Consider the following 23,418-nt stretch of genomic DNA (forward strand, 5'->3'; position numbering starts at 1 on the left):
CCTCACCTCCAACCTCACAGCCTCGCAAGCACTAGTCCGGGCTGCCTCCCAGGGATCCTCGAACTTTTGCACCCAATATTCCAAGACCCTACGGGGAGAGGATCCCGTTTCTTCCCCTCGGGTAACACCACAGTTCAGAAGGCTGGCGCCCTCCCCAGAGCCAGGGACAGTCCTGGTTGGTGGCTGGGGGTGGGGGCCCAGCCATGGCTGCCAATGGCATCAGCTGGAACCAGCAGCAGAGCAGACTCTCAGGGATGTCTTCAGACTGAATGAATGAATGAGTGAGTGAGGGCCAACTCCACACGGGACTCTGCCCACCATGCCCTCCCACTAGAGGCTTGGTTTAGAAGGTGCTAGGCGTAGCTACTTAGTTCCTGCCAGCTTAGGTGGGAGCCCTGACGGGAAGAGCTGCATTCTGGAAGTTTCTTTCTGCGGAGGGCTGACTTCGCTATTGCTCCCCTGCTGTGTTCAGCTGAGTCTGTGCCTGTCGGTTCCTGCATCGCTGGGGTTCTCCTCCAGCTTGAGGAGGAGTGGGCAGCAGGGCCACTCTGGGCCCACTGTGGGGCAGAATCCAAGGAGTCCCCAAGGAGAAAGAGGAACTCGGGGGGAGACCAGGCCTCCCTGACGCTGGGGCCCTCCCTCCGGACAGAGACGCGGGTGGTGAGCACATGGCCCAGCTTTCTGAGCCAAGGCCCATGGACTCTGGGGAAAGTACAAGGCGACAGGGTGACTGCCTGGCTCTCCCCACTCTGTTATATGGAGCTTCCCTCTCCGGGGCTGGGTTTGGAGCGTCTAGGTTTGGTCTGGGTGGGCAGGGCTGGGGAGGCCAGGCAGATGCTGTCTGGCCCTCCTGCTAAGCTCACGTGCAGGTGGGTCCCAGCCCCAAACCCGGAACCCCTGGAAGTCCAGGATAGGCTCAGAGCATGGCCTGGTGGAAGATGGGGCAAAGCTGGGTGTGACCTGGGTCTGGGCAGCCCCAGACTGCCTCCCCCAGCCCCCACAGACTGGGCACTTTATGTGGGAAGTGGCATACTGTGGGTGCTCAATAAATGCTTATGGAAAGAAGGCTTGCATAGGTCCAGGCCAACACTTGAGGGGGCCTCCAGCCCCTAGGGCAGCTCCCGAACAGAGGTGGGAGGATCTCTCAGGCTCCCAGGCCGCAGGACTCCCCTGTGTGTCTGGGGCCCATCTCTCCAGCCAATGCCTCTGGCTGCAGCCCAGTCCCTGGTCCCCCAGCCCTGCCCCCATGGAGGTCCCTTCCCCAGCCCCATCCCCCACAAAGATAACAATGACCATAATGAGAACAGTCACCCACACGTGTGCACAGCGCTTTACAGGTTACAAAGTGTTTCACATACATCATCTCATCAATTCCTCACAACAGCCCTGTGAGGTAGGCAGGGTGGGGGTAATGTTCCCATTTGTACAGATGTGGAGACTGAGGCCCAGAGAGGCCCGTGACCTGCTTGAGGCCACACAGCAAGTGAGCAGCAGAGCCGGGACCAGAGGCCAGGTCTCTGTCCTACCTCTGGCCCCCGGCTCTCTCCACTAGCTGTGCTGTCCCCCAGGAGGACCCCAGCCCCTGTCCAGAGTCTCAGCCACACCCAAGCCCGGCTCCCACCCCCTGGCAGTCATGCTGCCTGGCAGCCTGGCCGACCTGCCCCTCCACCTGCTCCCTGCAACGGCCAGCCCAGGTCTGGGCCGGGCCGCCACCCCGCCTGCCCTGACGGAGCCCTGGCGGGGGCAGGCGAGTGGAGCTGGAGCCTCCTTTCCTGTTTTCCTGAGTGATCCCTCCCCACAGGGGAAGAGAAGAGAAAGGAGGAAGAGGAGGAGGAGGAGGAAGAGAAAAACAAGAAACTGAGTTGGAAGAGGCCCTGGAGCAATCAGGACGTCAAAGTTTGCATTCCGACTAGCTATAGGAAATAGTTTTTTTTTTCTCTTTTTATTATTTCAAGTTTTCATAAAAATCCATAATTATTGAAACCCAAGTTACAGAGGAAGTTCGTAACTTTTTTATTGAATTATTGACTCTGCCGCGTGTCGGTCTGTCGGCTTTCAACTCCAGTCTGTCAATGAGCGCCCTGTGCAGGTGGGGTCCCCAGGCCTGGGCTTCTGAGGTCCTGGCAGAAAGAGGGCGGGTGGTGAGGGCCGAGGGGCAGCAGGGGATGGGCGGAGGGAGCAAGAGACCGTGTGGAGGGGAATGGAGGAGGGGAAGGACTGGGGAGTGAGCGGGTGGCGGCCAGGCCCCTTCCCCTGCCCGGCCGCCCGGGGGTCCCTGCCCCCCGCCCCGTCCTCATATCATCTTCATGTTGAACTTGCGGGGCGCGTCGGCGGAGCTGATGCCTGCATCTGACTTCCGGGGCACGTACTCGATCTCGATGTTGTGCTTCGTGTTGCCCTTGCCCCGGCTCCAGAGAAACAGCAGCACCAGGCAGAAGAGGACGACGCCCAGGAAAGAGATGAAGCCCATGGTGGTGGCGATGATGAGGGTCTTGATGTCAAAGGGGAAAGGCACGGTGGCGCGGGTGCTGTTGGCCTCTCCCTCGCCCGGCTGGTTGGAGATGAAGGCGAAGGTCTTGTTGGGCTGATGGGGCCAGTCGGGAGAGTAGCTGCGCACATGCAGGTGGGCGGGCATGGAGTCGTTGCCGCCCGCGTTGGCCGCGATGCACAGGTACGTGCCGTTGTCCTGTACCTGGGCGTAGCGCACCTCCAGCGTGCCATCGGGGAAGACTGTGAGCCGCCCGTTGCTCTTGGCTGAGACCAGGTGCTTGCGGGGCGAGAGCCAGAGGATGGCGGGCGGCGGGTCGCCGTCTGCACGGCACACAAACTGCACCGTGTGGCCCTCATCCACAAACACCTGCTGGGCCTTGCGGTCCCGGATGCGGGCGCGGCGGCAGGTGAAGTAGTTGGGCAGTAGCACATCGGGGAAGTCCTTGAACTCCTTGCCCTGGACGAACTCAGGCGTGGCGCACGTGGGCTGCTGCCGGTTGAAGTTGAGCCGCCAGCGGCGCCGGAACACCCACAGGAGCCGGCAGTCGCAGGCCAGCGGGTTGGAGTCCAGGATGAGCGTCTCCAGGTTGCCCACCGAGTGGAAGGCTGACTCCTCCAGCGTGGTCAGCTGGTTGCTGGAGACGTTGAGCACACGCAGGTAGTTGAGGCCGCGGAAGGCATAGGGCTCCACCACGGCCAGCTGCCCGCCCACCAGCTGGATCTCCTGCAGCCGCAGCAGCTCATGCAACATGGAGCCCTCGATGGTGCTGATGGGGTTGTAGGAGAGGTTGAGGAAGCGGAGATAGACCAGGTGGCGCACGGCCAGGTAGGGCACGGCGGTCAGATTGCAGTGTGTGATGGACAGGGACGTCAGGTTGAGGCCGTAGAGGCAGTTGGGTGTCATGGTGTCCAAGTAGGGCCAGTGGGAGATCTCTAAGACCTTGAGCCGGTACAACCTCTTGAAGGAGTAGTCCCGGATGGCATTGATGTTGAGGTGCCGGAGCCTTAGGACGATGAGACCGTGCAGGTGGGACAGCGCCTCGGTGGGGATGGAGGTCAGGTTGCATTTCTCCAGGGTCAGCTGCTCCAGGCTGTTGAGGCCGCTGAAGGCGCGGTGGGAGATGTACACGAGGTCGTTGTCACCAACCTCCAGCGACTTGAGGTTGTACAGGTCCTGGAACATGTAGTCCAGCAGGATGACAATCTTGTTCTCGCTGATGTCCAGCTTGGTCAGGTTACTGAGGCCAGTGAAGACGCCGAGCGGGATGAGCTTCAGGCGGTTGCTGCGGAGACCCAGCGTCCGGAGGTTGAAGAGGTTGTTGAAGGCGCCGGGCTCCACGGCGCTCACGATGTTCTCGTTGAGCTCCAGCTCCTCCAGGTGCGGGAAGCTGGCAAACTCGTCCTGGTTGAGCGTTTTGATGCGGTTCTTACCCAGGTCCAGCAGGCGAGTCTCGGTGGGGATGCCCTCGGGCACCGCCACAAAGCGCTTGCGGTGACAGAGCACAGCGCGGTCCTGGGCGGAGCACTCGCAGCGGGGCGGGCAGCCTGTGGCAGAGCCTGACAGCACCGAGCCCAGCACCAGCAGGAGGATGGGCTGCCAGCAGGCCAGGAGGGGGCTGGGCACGCTCCTCGCACCCGCCGCCAGCATCCTCTCGCTCACCTGCAGCAGGAGCAAGCACAGGGCAGCGGTGGCAGTTAGAGGGCAGCGTTTAGTTGGACCCCACCCCAAGCCCTCTGCGCCCCCTGAGCCCTCCCGCCTGTCGCGATGACGCTGACACAGACAGAGAGGAGGGGTCCACATGCCCAGGCCAGAGGGCCCCTGCCGCCCCTGCCACCCCTGCTGCGCACTCCCTGCCTCTCACCCTGTCCAGTCTTCCCAGAGGACCCTCCCGGCAGCCCTGGGATGGGGGTGTTCAGGGAAGGGCAGGTCACCCCAGAGGAGCCTGGGGCATTGGTGCCACCTCCTTTACATTCTGCAGGCGGTGTCACTTCAGGCACACACCCTACCTGAGCCTCAGCTCCCCTGCTGCTGCCAGGGATAAAGCCATGGAGGCCTGGCCGGCCTCGCTCACAGAGGGGATCAAAGGGGCTCAAGGGCCGAGGGCCCAGGGAACCGCCAGAGGAGGCTGCGGAGAGGAGCTGGCGCCCCACCTGCAGGGCAAGGGCTTCCAGGCTGCTGGGACCCCGCCCACTCGCCTTCCGTCCTGAGCTCCCCCAGGTGCTGACAACGTGCCCTTGCTCACCGCCACGGCGGCTGGGCCTGCAGCCCAATAGTCCTGGGCAGTCAGCAAACCCAGTGGTGCCATCAGTGGTCATCAGTCTGCTCCCTGCCAGGGTTCCCAGATGGCTGGAGGGGCCCCTCCTCCAGAAAGCCCAGCCCTGAAGCCACCTTCCCCCGCACCTGCAAATCCTACCTGGCCTCCCTCTGGAGTCTGACTCCTCCCTTCCTCTGGGGCCCAGGGCTGCCCCAGCGCAGGCTCCTGAGCTCCAGGCCGGGACGTCTAGCTGCCCTCAGCCTTGGCTCCTGCGGTGCTTTCCTCCCGGAATGCCCTTCCCCCTGGCTGTTGAAATCCCCCCCTCCAAGCCTAATTTAAGTCCACTGCTCTGAGAAGCTTGTTCTGGTCCCCAGAAGGAAGCCATGCTCCCCCTCGAAAGGCCCTCGAGCCTTTATCTGTCTGTCTTTCCGGGTCCCAGTCCCCTGGGCCCAGAGCTCTGTGCGGCTGCTAGTCACCCTCCCACAGTCCAGGACAGCTCAGGCCACCCTGGAGGTGCCTGTCCACACGGCAGCATTGAGGACGTGAGGCTTGTTCAAGCTGGGCCCTGAAGCCACGCAGGACTTGGGGGGTGGTGACAGGCAAGACGGTGCTGGGAGGAGGGCCCAGGTGGCGTGTGGGCTGCAGGTGGACTGGGCACAGGGCATGCGGGAGCTGGCCTCCCTTCACTCACTCCCACCCCGAGTACGGAGGCCACTTGTCCCCAGACGGCCTCTCTATCTCTTCCTCCCTCCCCTCTCCCTGTCCACCCCGTGGGGCCGGGAGGGCTGGTCTGGACCCTAGGAACTGCTGCCTTCACACTCCAGGGGGTGGACCACGTGGTCTCTGGGGGACAAGCTGCAGCCATCTCGCTGTGGTGAGGCAAAGACACACCCCTGCTCCTCCACCCCAGCCTCCAGCACCCCGGGGTCACTGCAGGAAGGGGAGGATGTCCCACCTCTCTGCCCGGGCTCAGGCCCTTCTCTCAGCCCTCCCAGCCTCCCCACGCCCTCACACAGCCTCTGTTTTCAAGCCCAGTCATCCATACGTCAACCATTATGGCAGCTGAGGCTCAGAGAGGTGTGGCTGCCCCAAGATACTCAGACGGTAGAGGGGGCAGAAGTGGGACAGGCGCTCTGGTCTGTCAGACTCCAACGGGCGACACATACTTTCCAACACTCTACCAGTCTCTCAGGCCTGACAGGCACTTCCTGGTTGTTGATCGACTAAGTGACTGATTAACCAGCGAGGACTCAGGGTGTCACTGACATGTTATGGAATCTGCAAGGCTTTTTGTTATCCCCAGGGCTTTGTCCCCACTGACCCTCCCCTCAGTCCCTTGCGTCCTCTCCATCCAGACTCCTCTGTGGCCCCACCTCTCCCCACCCCACCCGGCCAAGCTATTTTCCACCGTCACACACGCTCCAGTGCCCTGCCAGAAAAGCAAACATCCTGACGGGCGATCAATAAGTAATTGGGCCGGCAGCGGGGCCTGGCGCGAGTGTGAGGCTGGGACCCCAAGAGGAACGCAGGACCGTTAGCACCGCTCAGGGCTGGGCCGGCAGGCAGGACGGGAGCTGCTGGAGGAGGCTAAGGGATGAGGGGGAATAGTGGGGACTTGGGCCACCCTGAGATGGGAGGAAGCCCCTTATCCAGATATGAATCTGGCCGCCACCACCTGGCCTCAACCTACCCATCTACCTCCTCTCCCCCCACTCCCCCCCAGGGACGCCACCCAGGTGTCCCCCCTTGTCCTACACGTTCCCACCTCCAAGCCATCTCCTTCTGGAGCTTTGTGGCCTTCTACCCCAAAGGCTGCCTCCTCCACGAAGCTATCCTTGACTTACTCCATCAGATATCATCTCTTGCCCATAATGCCGAAGCCACTTTATTCTTATTAGCAGTGATGTTATGTAATTGGTGTATGGCACACCTCATTCCAAAAGTGCTTTGAGCCAATTGACAGAAAAATTATGCTTTAAGATGATAAAGAGATAAAAGCTAAAGAAGGGAAGCCAGTCAGGAAAGAATGACACAAAGTCCTGCATAATGACTAAAAGGGAGAGCTTCCTAGTGACCTGAGCAAAGAGGGAAACATGCCCGCAGCACTTGGCACCTCTCCTGTCATTGTGGGTCAGTCATGGGTACATTTGTCTTACCTGCTGGAGAGTGAGGTGCCCAAGGCAGACAGTGTGTCTGCAGCCTCAGAGCAAGGTGTGGCACAGAACAGACCCCAGTGATGTTGTTTGAGGAAGTGTGTGTGCATGAGTGAGTTTTTGCAGTTTTTGATGGGGCTGACCCTGGAGCAGGCCCACTGCACAATGAGAGACCCAGGAAGCTGAAGGGTGTTGGTGGAAAAGCTGGCCAGCCATGCCCTCTACAGCTGCCACCTCCAAGCCTGGCAGACCTACAGAGCCATGCTCCATGGGACCACGCTAGCTGTGGGAGGACACATCTCATGAATTGCCTCCTTCCCTGCCTTTTACATGTGGCTGTCCCGAAAGGTGGGGAAACTGAGGCCCAGAGAGGGTAGGATGCTTGCCCAAGCTGACACAGCAAGAGCACAGCACACCGGGCCCAATATCCTGGCCTCACACCCCCACGGGGTCCCTGTCACCTAGGCATGCTGGCAGGGTCACGTCTGAGGGGTCGCCCAAACTGCTGAGTGGGCAAGTGCTGCTCCTGCCCTTCTAGCACCGTTAATCCTGCTGGCTACTCCTGCGGTTGCCAAGAAGAGGTGTTTTATGCATTTTAATCAGTATTTTATTTTGGATCCTTGCCCCCTAAAGGGCTTTCCATAAGGGTGAGTTTAAAAATTGGACCAATAAATACAAAGGAAATAAACACCAAGGGCAGGCAGGTGGGCAGGCAGAAGAGTGCTGTGCCCGGGCAGCGTGCACAGACCCTGCGGCAGCCAGAGTCCTCCCGTCCTGCGGCGGTGGAAGCCAAGCCCTCGAGCCATGCTGTAGCGGGTGAGACCGCGCTCTGAGCTGCCCCTGCAGTGGAACTGGACAGGCCACCAGCCACCACGCACACCCTCACTCACGTTCCCGGGGCAGATACCCCCTGGCTCAGGCAGTGCTCCTTGACACATGCAGTTCTCTGCGGCCAGCCTGCTAGGCGACCTCAGGCAATGCCTGTCCTCTCTGGCCTGTTCCCCCGCCCGCTGCACAGGGAGGGGCTCGACTGCACAGTCCCACAGAAACTAGACTTTCCCCAGCTGGGAAGCCAGCACCCTCAAGCCTGGTTGGGAGGAAAGGGGGGTGTGTGGGGGGTGGTTCAGGCCCAAATTGTAGTTTTTCCAGGGCTGGAAGGATCTATTTGAGGGTGGCCCCAGGTGGCGTGGCTGCCCTGACTGGGGCATCACATTCAGAGTGTCCCCACTGGGCTCAGGGCTGGGGAGGGAGACTGGTGGAGAAGGAAGGGGAATCGCCCACGGGCAGGTTCGAGAACCACTGAGGGAGGTCAGAGGTCATTCTGTCCCATGAGACAGCATCCGCAGGGGACAGGGTACGCCTACCTCCCTAGCACCCAGCCAGGCCCACACAAGCCAGACACACTTAGTAAAGGGGAGGCACTAACATTTGGAGAGCCCCTGCTATGGGCCAGGCTTTGGGCTTTATACACGTTGTCTCGGAATCCCAAACACCAGCATTCAAAAGAGGTATTTCTCACCCATTTTACAGATGAAGAAAAACTGAGGCTCTGAAAAGGGAATCCACTTGCCTTGGACCTAGGCCACAAAGCTAGCAGGTGGCAGAGCTCTGTTCCTCCTGGCCGGCTGCCTGCCCCAGGAGCTGTCGAGGGGGACTTCTCTTGGAGCCGCGGGCCTGTCCAGGGGAGGGGCTGGCATGTCAGGGCAGTGCCAGGGTGAGGCCCCAGGGCTGAGGGAGGGCGCTGGGCCTCAGCTACCTCCCAGTGTCCTGCCTCCAAAACCTGACAAATGCCTTTCCCTAGCTGTCAGAAAGCGGTATGCTAAACACCCCGCGTGTCGTGTTTTTCCATCACCCTTTTCCTGTGCCTACTGCTGCCGCCTATGCTTGAATCTCACCTAATTTGGGGCTGGCTGCAGCGCAGGATGGCAGGTTTAGTTATTTTAGGTTTACGGTATCAATATTTCATGGTGCTCCCACTCAGCGCTCCTCAGGGACCGCAGGGATCCCCACACACACAGGCATGGGATCTGGCGTGGAGGCACCCGCTCCGCAAAGGCTGTGGCCCAAGGCCTCCGAGCCATGGGCCTCTGGTCCTCAGCCTGGCTGCGTGGCCGGGGTGGTTTGGTGTGCGGGGTGGGTGGGTGTGCGGGGGTCTCATCCCGCCCCGATGCCTGCCAGGCCTGTGGCTGGCTCTGCCGCAGGACGGAGTGAGGAGGGACGGCGGGCCTGGGAAGGGCCTGAGGGCTTCAGAAAGCCTGCTGAAGGCCTGCCCAGCCCTGCCGCTAGGAAGTGACTAGCAGAGCAGGAGAGGGAGAAGGCGACAGAAACGGAGAGACACAGGAGACACATGGTGGGCGAGACCGCAGAGAAAGGCGGTGAGAGGGAGGCAGAGAAGGCCGAGGGGGAGCAGGAGGAAGAGGGGCCTGGGGGCAGGTGGAGGGGCCAGAAGTTGGAGAAAAGAGAGGACCACGGCTCGCCCCGCGGACCCGAGTTCCCTCCACGCGTCACAGGTTTGAGCCTTGGGCCTGCTGGGGAGGCTGAGACTCAGAGAGGCGAAGGGGCTCACGCTGGGTCACCAAAGCACAGAAGCAAGGCAAGGTCTGGGGTCCTTGTGACTTGCCCTGTCCCCAAGTCCCTGCCTGTCTGCCTTCTTCGCTTTGGCTCCAGAATGCTGCTGGATCCAGTTTATGAAATGACAAAGTGGTCAGAGGGAAGTGCCGCTGCCCAGAGCCAGCTAGGCCAAGTGGCCGGGGCCGTCTAGAAGGGACTCCAGTGGTCACCCCAGCCCGGTCCCTTCTCCCACAGCAATGGCCACCCATCCACCACTCCGTGCCGCGAGCCTTCAGACCTGGCTCAGAGCCCCTTCCCCAGGCAGCCCGTCTCAAGCCCCAGGAAGGAGGGAGCAGCTTCTGTGGGTCCCCTCTGGGCTCAGGCCCCCCTCTAACCAGCACCGCTGGCATGCTCCTGTCCCTCCCTCTGTTGGTGCTTCTGCAGCCTCCTGTCCAGCAGATGCTGGGACAGCTCATGGGAACACCGGGAGGACCCGCAAGCTGCTCTGCAGCTCCTAGTCTGGGCTCTCAATGGAGGCAGGCTTCGTGGAGGAGGAGGGCGTGCCGTGTGAGCCTGGGCTGGAATACAAGTACTCTTGCAGGCCAAGGGAGACGCCGGGGAGGCATTTTCAACAGAGGGAACGGCACCCGGTGGAGGTGACGTGAGCCTGGCCAATGTGGGAGCATCCTGGGACTCCTAAGGGCTTCTCTCCTACCCCAAATCCTGACCCAGTCCAGGGACTCCTTTTAAAGACTCTCTTTTCTGGCTTTCCAGGGCTGATCCCTGTGGAGGTGTGAATGGCTGGTAATGTCGTAAGGTGGGAGCTGCTAACAGGGAAATAATCCAGTTCTGGCCAGTCTGATCCAGCAGAGCCTGGGAGCAGGGCTGCCTCGGGCACATGGGGAGGGGGAGGCTGGATGGGGGCCCTGAGAGGAGCCCAGCCCCCAGGCAGAGCTCCTGCAGGAAAGATCCAGAACGACTTCCAGGCACTGCCAGCGGCAGCCAGTGTCCGTCTGTCTCCTCCAGGCTGGTCCGCCCGCCTTTGCCTGCCCTCCCCTCTCTCCTCCCCCTCCTCCAGCCACCCCCCACAGGGAGAGAAAAATCAACCTGGAAGAAAATTGAGGTCATGTCCTTTGTCGTGTATAATTCTTTATTTTCCTTTAGCTCTTGGTCCTGGCAAAGAGTTGCTGGCCCCCGGGGGGTGTGTGTGTGTGTGTGCAGCTGCCCCTCCTCGCGACAGCCACTCTCATAGCTCAATCCTCGCCCAAACGTGCTCCCCTGGCCTCCGCCGCCCTCATCAGGTGGCTGCCCTGGGCAAGCACCCGGCCCCCTTGCACTTGAGGGAGGAACGCCCCTGCCCACCCCACCACCCACCCTGCCACAGCGCAGCCATCTCAGGAGCTGCCGGCCTTCCGGCCAGCCCGCAGCCCCAGGCCATTTGTGGGATAAATTATGAATTTTAATTGTCAGAGCATCTTAGTGTTTAAAGGCTTCTATATATAGGCTCTGCCCTCTAGGAGTGGCAGGCTCGCAGGGGAGCAGCAGTCAAGCAGGGCCTGGGGGTGCTCATTCTGGGTGCGGAAAAGGCTGAGGCCTGGGCTCCAGCATGCGTCCCTGCCCTGCCCTGTGACCTTGGGGTGGGGGTGGGGTCCTGGTTGCCTGTGCTGGGCCCACCTGAGCAGATGGCACCCCCACTTGGATGGGCGCTGTCCCAGAGCTGGGAGGGTTAGGCAAGAGCCTATATGGAGTAACCTGGGGGGCGGGGTCCAAGGAAAACCCAGGTCCTACACCCCCATATCTCCTGTCTCATGTCTTGGGATGCCATCCCAGGTTCTCAGGGACGGGAAGACACCCCTCAAGGCCTCTGGCCCCATCCCCTGCCCAGGCCAGTGGCCCCTTGGGACATTCCTACCTCATCCCCACTCATCCTCTTCTGCCTTCCTGGGGCCCCCAGAGGACCCCTCCCACCTGCCCCAGCCCTCAAGGCTCCTCCACCCTGGGAATAGCTCAGGCCTGAAAACCAGCCAGCACCCACCGGGAGAGCCATAGGCCTTGGGCTTGGGATGTGAGTGGGGGGTGGTTCACAGCCCAGGGTGGCCAGTGGGGAGCTGCGGGGAGTGGCGGGACTAGCATGGGATTTGGGATTAGCCAGAGACCTAATAAACATAATGATAATGATAAGGATGATTGAAGAAACCCTCGAAGAGGGCCTTCGGTGTGCCAGGCATTATTGCGAAGCGCTTTATATACAAAAATTCATCTAATCCCACGGCAACCCATTGAGGATACCGTCATTATCCCATTTTGCAGATGGAAGAAGCGGACGCACAAAGAGGTTCGGCAACTTGCTCAAGGTCACACGGGTAGCATGAGTTGAAACCCACAGTGTGGCTCCAGAGTCCATGCTCTCTGTCACTGCCCTATGGTGCCTTGTTAAAAAAAGCAGCTGACACGAACATAGCATTGACTACACACCAGGCATGCACTCGTTTGATCTTCACAATAACCCCTGAGGTTGGTATTATTATCCCTGCTGTACTGATTAGAGGACTGAGGCACAGAGAGGTGATGCAACCCGCCCAAAATCACACAGTGGTAAGTGGCAGAGCTGGACCAGGCCTGAGGCAGTTAAGACCCCAGGTTGTCACGACCACTCTTGTGTACCACCTCTCTCTGAGTCGGGTTCAAGGGCCTGCTGAGCTGCATGATCCTGGACAGGCGGCTTTGCCTCTCAGGACCACAAACTCCTCATTTGGAAAAGGGGATGGCGGACCTCACGCTGCCCGCACAGGGCTGGGGCAGAGTTCAGGGAGAGGAAAGGGAGGAAACATTTACCCTGAGCACACAAACCGAGGGCTTTGCTTACGGCCCTGCTGACCCCCCACATTAACCCCACTTTACTCAGGAGGAAACTGAGGCTCTGAGCTGTCAGTTCATCTGCCTGAGGTCCTGAGCTTGCCTGACTTCAAAGGCGTGATAACCTTAGAGACCATCACACAGATATGGAAACTGAGGCCCAAGAAAATCAAGGACTTTTTTTTTTTTTTTTCTTTTGAGACAGGGTCTTGCTCTGTTGCCAGGGCTAGAGTGCCGAGGCATCAGCCTAGCTCACAGCAACCTCCAACTCCTGGGCTCAAGTGATCCCCCTGTCTCAGCCTCCTGAGTAGCTGGGACTACAGGCACATGCCACACGCCTGGCTGAGTTTTCTATTTTTTTTTTTGTAGAGATGGGGTGTCGCTCTTGCTCAGGTTGGTCTTGAACTCCTGAACTCAAGCGATCCTCCCACCTCGGCCTCCCAGAGTGTGGGATTACAGGCGTGAGCCACCGCGCCCGGCCAGCATCAGGGACTTGTCCAGGGTCCCACAGCCACTCAGGGCTAGGCCTAGGAAGAACCCCAGCCTCGCCACTGGAGCTACCTTTTCTCCTCAACCTCACGCGAGGGTCACATACCACCCCCACGGTGGGGCTATGTCAGGGACCGGTGAAGGTTTGGGTTATTTCTGCCTCAAAGGGGGAAAAGATTTAAAAGCAATCCCCCAATAGATCACAAACCAGGGTCCAGCAAGTTATTTATAACATGGACAGGCAGACTGCAAATACAAACACTTGCCTTTCTCCCGGCACTGGCTGTGCAAAGCCCTCTCTGCTCAATTGAATCCTGGCCAACCCCTTGCCAAATCCCATTTTTCCAACCTGGTAAACTGAGCTCAGTATCAGGGAGGTGATGGACCTTCTAGTCGGACACATATAGGTGTTGTTCCTTGATCAGGCACAACTGATGGCGTCACCCAGTGCCAGTTCATGACAAGCCCATACCGAGGTGGTGGGGGAGAGGAACTGGCACCTCTGTAAATCTCTAAGGAGTGTATCAAGGCTAAGGGTGCAAGGGACCCACTGCAGGCCCAGGGAGCAGAGCCAAGACCCATGTGTGGAGTCACAGGCGAGGCTCGTTCAGCTCAATGTGAGGAATCAGTTGGAAAAAGATCAGATGGCTCAAGGTGGAAGATCTGCTTTGGTAGTAAGTGAGCAGCCCGTCATGAGAGGCATGCAAGCAGAGACCATAGATAAAGGTCACTGCAGGAAGACACCTCAGCTGGGATCTACACCTCAGTATCCCCTCTCGGCTCTGAGATGCCCCCGTCTTGCATCCCAGTAAAGGGACTTGACACGGCCGGCCCCCCAGTGCATCTGCAGCCCTGCACCGGGCCAGGCAAAGCAGCGTGCTGGCCAGGCCCCTACCCATTCCCAGAGCCGAGAGCAGGTTCTCTGCAGGGGGAAGCAGAGGAGGTGGCAGAGAGATTAATTCCCTGAAATGGGAAAAAATAGAAAAACACACACACACCACACACCCTAATAACATGTAATAAGAGGTTGGAGATGAGGAACAATGCCCTGGTAATGTCACCCTGGTGGCAATCAATTTGGGTGTCACATGAAATAGGCATAATTATTCCGCCAGCCCTGGCGCTCGTCTTTAACCAGCTCCAGGGGCCCAGGCCCGGGCGGAGAAGGCAGCGTGGAATCAGTCATTGGTGCACGAGGCTGGCAGAAGGAGCCACTCCAAATGAGCCTGCCAGCACCAGGCTCCTCAGCCCCTCTGGGCAGGCAGGGGGCTTGATGGCCTTGTGGGTAGGGGCCCGGGAGCCACCTTGCTCCACCGCCCCTCACCCTCTCCATGGGCAAGAGCAATCAGAGAGGACTCCCTAAGGAAGTGGGCACGGAGAAGGCACGAACACACATTTGTTCCATCCAGTGTTCATTCCCTGGGTCACCAAACTTTTAGTAAGCACTCACCCGTGCCAGGCCCCATGCCACATGCCGGGGTGTAGAGATGGAGTTTTCAGCGGCTATGCAGGAAGCGGGGGTGTTAAAATAATGAAACACAGGCTCCCTCTGCCTCCCAAGCTAGGATCACGCTTCCCCGTCCTGGGGTGAACAGAGAGCCACCGGGGTTCCTGGAATTTGCTGTCCTCTTTTTGTTCTAAATGTGCAGAAACGTCAGCCCTCCTTGCTCCCCTTTCATTCCCACTTCCTTGGGGAGTCCTCCCCGATTGCTCTCGCCTACCCCTGTGCTCTGGGCTTGCACAGACGGCATCCCCACCACTGGGGAAACTGAGGTGCGGTGGGAACGACCACGTGACTTACTTTGCACCCGATACACACCGGCTGCTGCCCGTCTCAGCCCCACTCCACACACCGGAAACCCTGACTTCCAGAAACGCAAATCAAGGCCATAACGAAATATCATCTTACACTCATTCAATCAGTGAGAATCAAGACATCTGACAACACTGAGCGCTGCCGAGGAATGGGACGCTCAGCTCCTGCTGGGGGAAGCGTAAACTGGTCCAAGCAATTTGGAAAGCGCTGTGCCACATTTCCTAGTAAAGCTGCACATGACATGTCCTGCGGCCTAGCAATTCTGCTCCTCGCTGCGCGCCCCAGAGACACTCTGCGTGTTGCCTCACGGGACGGGACAAGAAGGTTCATGGCAGCACTGTTTCTGAGAGCAAAAAAGAGAGAGAACCAAAGAGCCCACTGGTCAGAGAACAATAGCTACACTGCCATGCGCAAATAACAGAACATTACACACCAGTGAAAACGAATGAGCCACGTCCACTATTCACAAGGACAGAGGCTGAGCTTCAGAACATGATGGTGAGGGCTGTATACAGTTCACGCTCTTCTCACAAAGTCCAAAAATAGCTAAAACTCAACAACTTCTATCTATTAAAATACATGATTTTAAAAAGGCAAGAGAATGTTAAATACGTAATTTACGGTAGTCACTGCCTCAGAAAAGGAAGCCAAGAGACAGGGCGTGGAGAAGTGCACGTTCTGTCATCAATGTGCCAGAGTTCAAGCTGGGGAATAGGGTCATGGTGCTCATTAGAATATTATTGCTACTACTATTAATACCAAACACATTGATTAATTAATGCGCAGGCCAGGCTGGATCAGTGAGCAAGAGCCCCAGCCCAGAGACCAGGAGGGAGGCATTCTAGCCTGAGCGCCGCGCTGGCAAGCTGGGGACTCACTGCAGGTCGCTCCACCGCTCTGGCTCTGTTTTCTCAGGTATGAAAACCGAATCTCTGTACCTACCGCCTACGAGGATAAGAGTGCGAGCACATCAGTGGTACAAACTATGAATAGCTGGCTTTTATTAAGAGCTTACTGTATACCAGGCACTGTTCTAAATGCCTTGCATGTATCAGCACACTTCATCGTTTTGGCCTCTACAGAGGTAGATACCATTGTCATCCTCACTCTTTCTACAAAGAACCTTCCCTGGTCCTGGAATCCCCTGCTTTCTGTGTCTCTGCAAAGTCTACTACTTCCTCAGGACTCAGCCTCCCTCTCTTCCTAGAGGACCCCTGACTGTCTCGGCCCCCAGGGAGAAATTCCACCCTTCTCAGTGCCTGTGTGGGCTACTCAGTACCCTGCCTGGGCATTTTTGATGTCACCTACGTCTGTCCATCCATGCAGGCTGACATCGTTTCCTCTCCAAGGTAGTCCTTGCCACCTAGCCAACATCTGCTCCCTGGTGCCTCCCAGTGTCTGCCCCATCCCTGGGAATAGGCAAAGGAGCCCACAGGAAGGGTACTGGAGCTGCCCAGGGTGTTAAAGGCGACCCATGGGAGCCACAGGAGGGCCCAGCCCAGAGCAGGGCAGCAGCTCAGCCAGGACGTGCAGGACAAATGCAGGAATGAATGGGCTGGTAAATGTTAGTTGCAAACCAGTGTGATTTTATGCTGTGGGTGCATAGGAGGAGGAGGACCAGTGACTTGGAGCAGTCAGAGAGGCCTCTTGCAGGAGGGCCCAGGAGAAGAAGAGGAGAGAGCCTTTTGGGCAAGGACTCAGGACCAAGCCAGGTGAGGATGGGGGACATGTGGAGGAATTGGTGGGCACAGAACAGGGAGCTGCCAGTGGCTAACCTTCAGGGACAGGGGAGACTGGGGCTGGAAGGCCACCATCCTTCCACAGAGTGGCACACACAGGACAGCTAGACCAAGAGACTCCAGCCAGCAAACCAAGGCCCTGACTCTGAAACCACCACCACCTATTGCCTCCTCTCCCTGGCCCTTCCCTGGCCGCGCTTCCTCTACTCTCCACCTGACACACTGCCTCAGACCTCCACGGGACCTGCACAAGTCACTGCCTTGTCTCAACAGCAACGGCCCCTGAATGTCCTCCGGACCCTTGCTTCCTGGGCCCCTGCAAGGCAGCACCACGTGAGCCATCACTGGTCCCAGGGATCCTTTCTGGCTTCAGGCTGGACAGCAGCCCACCTCCATAAGAGGTGTTTTTTTTGTTTGTTTTTTTTTTGTCGATGCGGGGGTCCCCACTGGAATTCTGGATTTCAGAAAACAATGCCCAGTAAAGGAAAAATGGGTGCTCAGAGGCAGGGGATGGGGAAGATGGCCCCCAGGATCAAAGAGGACTACTGCAAGGAGCAGGGTGGTCTCTCCACCTCCCTTCCAGCCACACAGGGCCCCTCAGCCTACAAGCCAGGACCTCAGCCTTGAGCACACATCCATCCCCCTAAAAGCTGGTCCCTTCCATTCGGGACCCACTCTAACTCCAGGCCCCGGGAGCACTGCAGCCTTAACCAAGCCCTACCCAGTGCCCATCTCACACTTACATTGGCAGGGAGTGGGGATGGGGCAGAGACAGCAAGAGATGCCACAGGGGGCCTGTCCCTGCCTTTTTAAGCCCCCAGGAGGGGCAGCCGGGTGCTACTGGGAGCCTGAGTCTGTGCCCTCTTTCAGCACGGTTCCAAGGAGTTCTTGGCTTCTCCCCTCTGCCACCCCATACCCTCCCTCCTGCCTCAGGCTGCTGGTAGAAAGCAGGAAGGACAGTCACGCTGTCCCAGTGGACCAGGTGTTAGCACCTTCCTAGAGGCGTGAGGACTTTGAGCCCCTCCTGGCCTGAACAAGGACAAAGGGGCTGGGAGCAGCTGGCCGCTCTTTCCTCACCAGCGCTCCTCTCCTCCTCGCTGGGTCTGGGGAAGCCCCAGGCTCTCCGTGGCTGAGCGCCTGGCTCATTGCTCCCCAGGCATGGGAGGCCCCAGTGCTGGAGCCACTGGTACAATGACCAGCAGGGCTGAGCTCGGAGCCGTGGGCCCGGCTGGGCTGCGCGCCCTCTGGCTGCCCAAGCCAAGCAGCGGAGGACCGAGGGAAAGCTGGGCTGGCAGGAAAGGGCTTGCCCAGATGGTACTGCCCCCCACCTCAGGGCCTCCTGCACTCCCACCCAACCAGGGCAGAGCTGTTCCCACCCTTCCAAGATGCCTCTCCTCCCCGACCCTGACCCCAGGGCCTCTGAGAACAAAGAGGAGGTGCCCGGCACAGCCAGGGCTGGATGGGGCTGCTGCGATCCCAGCAAGAACCAGGAGGGACAGCACACTGGCCTGGCCCCACCCCTCCTCCTCAAAGTGGGATCCACCCGGAGGGACACATCTGGGCGCCTTGGGGAGCAGGAAACCAACAGCCCACCGCAAAAAGGGTGTGGAGGGTAGCAGGAGGCTCCCTCCTCACCTCCCTCTTCTCAGCTGGTTCCCACCTCCCACCAGCTCAGCCTCAGAATGAAAAGTGGGGCAGGAGGAGGTGAGAAGCCCAGCTGAAGGCAGACAAAGGGGAGGCCCCGAAAGGGTTCCTGGGCTCTCCTTGTCCCCAGCTCCCTCCCTGCCACTCTCCCCACTCCCTGTTCCCTCTCCTTTTCACTGGCAGGAGCTGGAAAGGGGCATTGCTTGTGTGTGGCGGGGAGCTGCCACCCCTGGCCTGGGGGTATCTGGGGTCCATGGAGAGAGGCAGCCACCCAGGGCTGAGCAGGGGGATTATCATCGAGGGTGACCACTGCTCAGAATGGGAGGAGGACAGGACGGGGAGACTGAAGCAGGACTGGGATGCCGGTGGGGGCCCCTCCACAGCTCCCGGCTCCGGGCTTGCCAACCTAGAATTTGTTGGGGTCAGCGGAATGGGAAAGGAAGAATCTTCATTTCTGAAGCTTGAAAGGAAATCAGGCCTGTGACCCCAAAGGGGGTCTGAGTGGAGTGGGGTGCACCGCAGCCCCAGGAGGGCGCAGCCTGGGACAACGGCGGCCCCCAGAAGCGCTCGCCAAGGGGCTGCCCGCTCGGGGCTCGGCCGCGGCCGCTGGGCTCACCTGCATCTCGGGCGCGCCTTCGGTCCGCTCGGCTTGGTCAGCAATCGCATGTCTCTCCCGCCGGCCCGGCGCGGCCCCAGCCCCTGCCCAGCCCCCTCCTCGGTCTCCTCCTCCTCCGACACCTCCGCCCGGCAGTCCGCTCGCCCTCGCGGGGCTGGCCGTCCGCCTGTCTGTCCCACGCGGGCGGGAGCCGAGCCGGAGCCGGAGCCGGGGCCGGGGCAGGGGCTCGGGAGTGGGGAGGCGGGAGGCCACGGCCCCGGCGGGCGGAGGGGCGGGCGCACTCAGGACGCGAGGCGCGGGCTCCACGAGCCGGGTTCCGCGCCCCGGGCAGGCCCGGAGCCGCCGCCGCCGCCTCTGCCGCTGGGGCCGGGGTCGAGGCCGGGCGCGCTCCGCAACGGGGCCGGGGCCGGGGCTTGGGCCGGCGGGCAGCGGCCGCGCATGCTGCTCGGAGCCCCGCGTCGGTAGAGGGGCCGGAGCGGCGCGGGTGGGGACTCCGCTCGCTCCGGGGCCGGGACTGGGACCCGCCGCCGCCGCCTGCGCTGTCGCCCGCCGCCCGCTCCGGCTCCCGCGCCGGCTCCCGCCCGGGCTCCCGCTCGGGCTCCGCGCTCTGCAGCGGCGCGGGGAGGGAGCGCCAGAGCGAGCGGGGAGGGAGGAGGGCCGGGGAGGGAGGGCGCGCGCGCGCGCGGCGGGAGGGGCGGGGAGGAGAAGGCGCGGCCGCAGTGCCGGGGGCTGTCCCCTCTCGGCGAAGGGGGCGGAGAGCGGGGAGCGCCCCAACCCTGCCCGCACAGATGGGCAGCGAGACCGGCAGGGCACAGGAGGGGCGCGCCGGCCTCGCGCCCGAACCGGCGCCCCGCGCCCCCGCCCCGCACACGGCCGCGCCCCTCCGGGTCCCGGGCTGCGGGCGAGTCCGGCTTGCCGGCCTCCCCGGTGCGCGCCCGCGCGTGTGATTATGTGTGGCCACACATGTGCATGTTAGCGCGTGAGCATGTCACACGTGTTAACGCGGGTCACTGCACACTGCCGTGTGGACGAACACACGCGCGACAGGGACAGGGCCCCGCCTGGCAGCGTGGTTTGGAGCCCGCGCCTGGTCCTCGCGTCTTGCGAAGTCGCGAACCCTGGAGGCCCCGCATCCCGGCGGGCTCAGGGCGAGGCAGGCAGAGCGGAAAGCTCCGGAGGACGGCGAGGGAGCCGCGCGGGCTCCGCGGCCCCACCGGGAGCTGGGTCTGGAGTCCCGCTCCCGGTCCCGCTGAGGGCGCCCTGGCCGCAGGCACCGCGCACAGCGGCCCGCAGGGGGCACTGCCGAGCCTCCTCCGGAGCTTTGCTGTCCCTACCCCGCTCTGGGACCGTTCTCGGCTCCTCGCCGGGCGCATCTATCCTCAGAGATCTTGCCCCGCAGACAGAGAGACCAGGCTGGCGGGATGTCTCGTCAAAGCCTGCAGAACAGGACCTCGAGACCTCACCCTCCACTGGACACCCCTGTCCGACTTGAAGCCCGAGCTCCTTAACGCCCAGCCAGTTTTGTCAGAGTAACCGTCAGTGCAGACCTACCAGGCGTCCCTGCCCCACGGTTGGCAGCATCCCCATTAGCACAGGAATGCTCCCGACACCTGGAGTCCACCGGGGTAGCACTTTGGGCCAGGGAAGGAAGCAGAGGCTGGGAAGGACAAACTGGCCCAAGGCCTCTCAGACCCTGGGGCAGACCCTAGGATCCTGCTCCCGGTGCCACCCCCTCCCCCCAAGGGGCCTGCGTGGCATTCACGGCAGAGATGCTTGGCTGGCACCGAGAGGCCACTCTCCCACCCCAACCCCCCGTCCCCAGCATCATCTTGCTTCTCCACCGTTCAGCCTCATACAAAGCCCAAAGAGTCGCACAGACCTTCTGTTCCAGCCAAACCAACTCTGGGTACTTCCCAGGCTCACTGCCACTCCGCTGCAGTCCCGCCTGGAGGACTGTCACCGTCTTCTACCGCTATGTCCACCCTCGTCCTAGGTCTAGCTAGAGCCCCTCCGAGCAGGCGTCGACGCTGTGCTCTGTGCTCTACATTCATCCTCCAGCAACCCTAGGAGGACGCACTGCTGTTCCCCCGTGACGGAGAGAAGGAATCCCAGGCTCAGAGAGGTTACGCGAATTGCCCATGGTCACACAGCTAGTAAGGCATGGGAAGGGAATTTGAATCGCCTTCTAGGGCTGAGTAAACCAGTAGGGGCAGGCTTGGCAGGGGGACTTGCAGGCGGGAGGGAAGTGGGGAGGCATCCGCAGGCGTCCCCCTCCCTTCCACAGCCCAGCGCAGGCGCCTCCCTGGCCCTCAACTCCGTGCTGCCCGGCCCCCTCCCCAGACTCCCAGCCCCCACCCGGCTGTTTGTGAGTTACCCGTGAGCTCCCGCCCTCCCGCGCCGCCTCCTCCCACCAGCCCGACAGGAATAGCGCTCGCCCGCTCCTGCGTAAAGGCTCTGCCAGGCACCCGGCGGGCGCGCAGACCCGCTGGGGGGCGGGGGCGGGGGCGGGGGCTATTCCTGGTGCGGCGACTGACGCAGGCAAGGCGCGGCCACCGCACATCTCCGCCCCCGACTCACCTGCTCCCTGCCTCAGTGATCTCGGCGGAGAAATGGGGGACAGCCCAGTGCCTCCACCCTCCAACCCCCAGGTGCTGGCTGAGGAAGCTGGCGTGCTGGGGTGGGGTCTTCTGGCGCTCACAATTATCCCTCTGCGCTTTGGAGGCAGCAGGGATGACAGCAGACCTGTGCTTGGGAGGAACTGCCCCGCAGCCTCAGTCCTCCACGGGAAACGGCATCCAAGCATTTCCCCTTCCCTGTGTCTCCTCCCAGCTCTCCTTGTCTTATTTCCCCAGTGGAAATAATGGGGAGGGGGAGGCTTTGGGGGAACAACTTGGAGGAGAGGTCGTTTGAGGGTCCAGCCTAGGCCTGGTGAGAGTGCAGGCCCCTGACCTTGTCACCCAGAGACCCCAGTCAGACACCTGGGTCCCCAGTCAGGCATGAGCTGTGGAACAGGAATCTCTGTGCTCGTGTCTGGTGGGGTGGTCCTCAACAGAGCCCTCCCAGGGGTCCCAGGGCCATGGGGTGTGTGAAACATCAGGAGGGCTAGGCTTCCCTAGCACAACCAGAGGACGGCATCCAGCAGCTGCAGCTGGAGAATGTTCATCCACACCCCCAAGCCTTTGCCCTTCCTGGTCCACCCGCTTGGCCTGGCCTGTCCCTGGTTTCCACCTGTGCTTTTACACCAAACCAGGTCTGATCTATTCCTGTCTCTTCTCCCCAGACTGAAATGACCTTAAAGGCAAGGCCCTAGTCTCCTCCTGCTCTGTCCTCAGACTAGGAGCTCCCAAGAGCAGGTCTGACACTGCACGTCTCACAGGTGAGCACAGCAAATCCTGGCTTCAGGGTGAGAACTCAGCAAGGCCCACTAAGGCAGGAGCTGGTGGCAGCAAAGCAGAGAAGCTGGAATGGGTTTGCCAGGGGACTTTGGACGAGGGGTAGGGCCCTCTAACATTTATTCAGCCCCTACTGTAAGCCAGGCTCTGAGCTACACTTCACATTCTTCACCTCACTTCAAGATTGGCATTGCTATTCTCATCATACAGATGAGCAAACTGAGGCTCTGAGAGGGCCGGTGACCTGCCCAAGTTCACTCTGTATGTAAAGGGGTAGAGCTAGGCTTGAAGCTCTGTGTGTGTCTGCTGTCAGAGCCCAAGCTCTGCTCTCCTCTCACTCTGGGAGGCTGAGAAGGCAGGAGGTGGGGCTGGGTGGGGACCAGGGGTCCCCCGGGCATAGGAAGGAGAGGGTGGCACACACACTGCCTGCGTGCCTGCTCTGTGCTGGCCCTGCCTGCTTGCATCTCAGTAGCTTGCAGGGTTTTACGATGATGATTATTTCTGAAGACACTTGAAATTAATGACGGCTCTAAAATGGCTGGGACAGCGGAGTCATTGCTGAGACCTCTAATTAGCAAGAAAAACGGAGACCAGGAGCTGGGGAGGCAGGTGGGAGCTGGGTGAGTGGCGCTGGGCGTGGGGCAGTGCTGGGGGAGTGGGGTGGAGCTGGCCTGCAGCTGGAGGGCCCCTGGGGAGCTGGGTGCTCAGGTGCACTCCATGGTCCACTTTGTGCCACAAATTGGTAACTTGCTGTGTGACCTTGAGGGGGTTACTGACCCTCGCTGGGCCAAATTCCCCCAGCTTTGCAATGGGGGGTTGGCCTGAGAAGTCTCTGAGCGCAGGGCTCTGTGGCCCTGCCTAGACAGTGCGAGTGGTGGGATGAGGTCTCAAGTGGGGGCTCTTTGGAGGACCCTGAGTCCCTAGAAGACTGAAGCCCAGAAGCTGCGGGCCGCGTAGCGTCTGGGGGCCACGGCAGAGGCCCAGCACTCCCCATCAGCTCTCAGAGCCCTGCAAGCTGGGGCTGCCGAGGCCGCTGGTGTAATGAAGTCCTGGAGACTCGGGCTGGAGTGAAGTGGCTCGAGAAGTGGCAGAAAATCCATAGGTCAGGGCCCTGCGCTGGCGCAGCTCTGGAGGCCGCCAGGGTGGGGGCACGTGAGGGGGCTAGCAGGGAAGTCCCCTCCTGGTGGTGGGCCTGGAGATGGGAGATGTGGCCAGGCTTAGGGCCAGGCTTAGAGCCTCCCTCCGCAGGAGCCAGAGGGGGCTCAGCACGCCCGGTTCCCAGGTGAGCGTGGCACAAGTGGTAGGGCCCAGGCATCTCAAAGTGAGCCACCCTGTCCAGGTGCTCCCCGACTCCTGGCCCTCCACGTCCTGCATGGCACAGCCAGCACGGGGAGGGGACTTGTCCCCACAATGGCTGG

At 60.8% G+C, this 23,418-nt stretch overlaps 1 protein-coding gene across 7 annotated transcripts in view; it reads right to left on the reverse strand.

The window, feature by feature from the left end:
* Nucleotides 1-1,314: 1,314 nt before the first annotated feature.
* Nucleotides 1,315-23,418, reverse strand: part of LINGO1 (leucine rich repeat and Ig domain containing 1) — a 187,642-nt gene continuing 165,538 nt past the window's right edge. For 6 of the 7 annotated variants that reach the window (XM_069457183.1, XM_069457157.1, XM_069457175.1 and 3 more), the window contains one exon: nt 1,315-4,150. In XM_069457183.1, the coding sequence (XP_069313284.1) occupies nt 2,294-4,138 (1,845 nt within the window). In that variant the 5' untranslated portion in view covers nt 4,139-4,150 and the 3' untranslated portion in view covers nt 1,315-2,293. Of the gene's footprint in view, nt 4,151-18,608; nt 19,239-23,418 lie in introns of those variants that run through there. The other variant, XM_069457147.1, reaches the window with a different exon arrangement.

This window comes from Eulemur rufifrons, chromosome 2 (genome assembly GCF_041146395.1).
Source record: "Eulemur rufifrons isolate Redbay chromosome 2, OSU_ERuf_1, whole genome shotgun sequence".
Classification (NCBI taxonomy): Eukaryota; Metazoa; Chordata; class Mammalia; order Primates; family Lemuridae; genus Eulemur; species Eulemur rufifrons.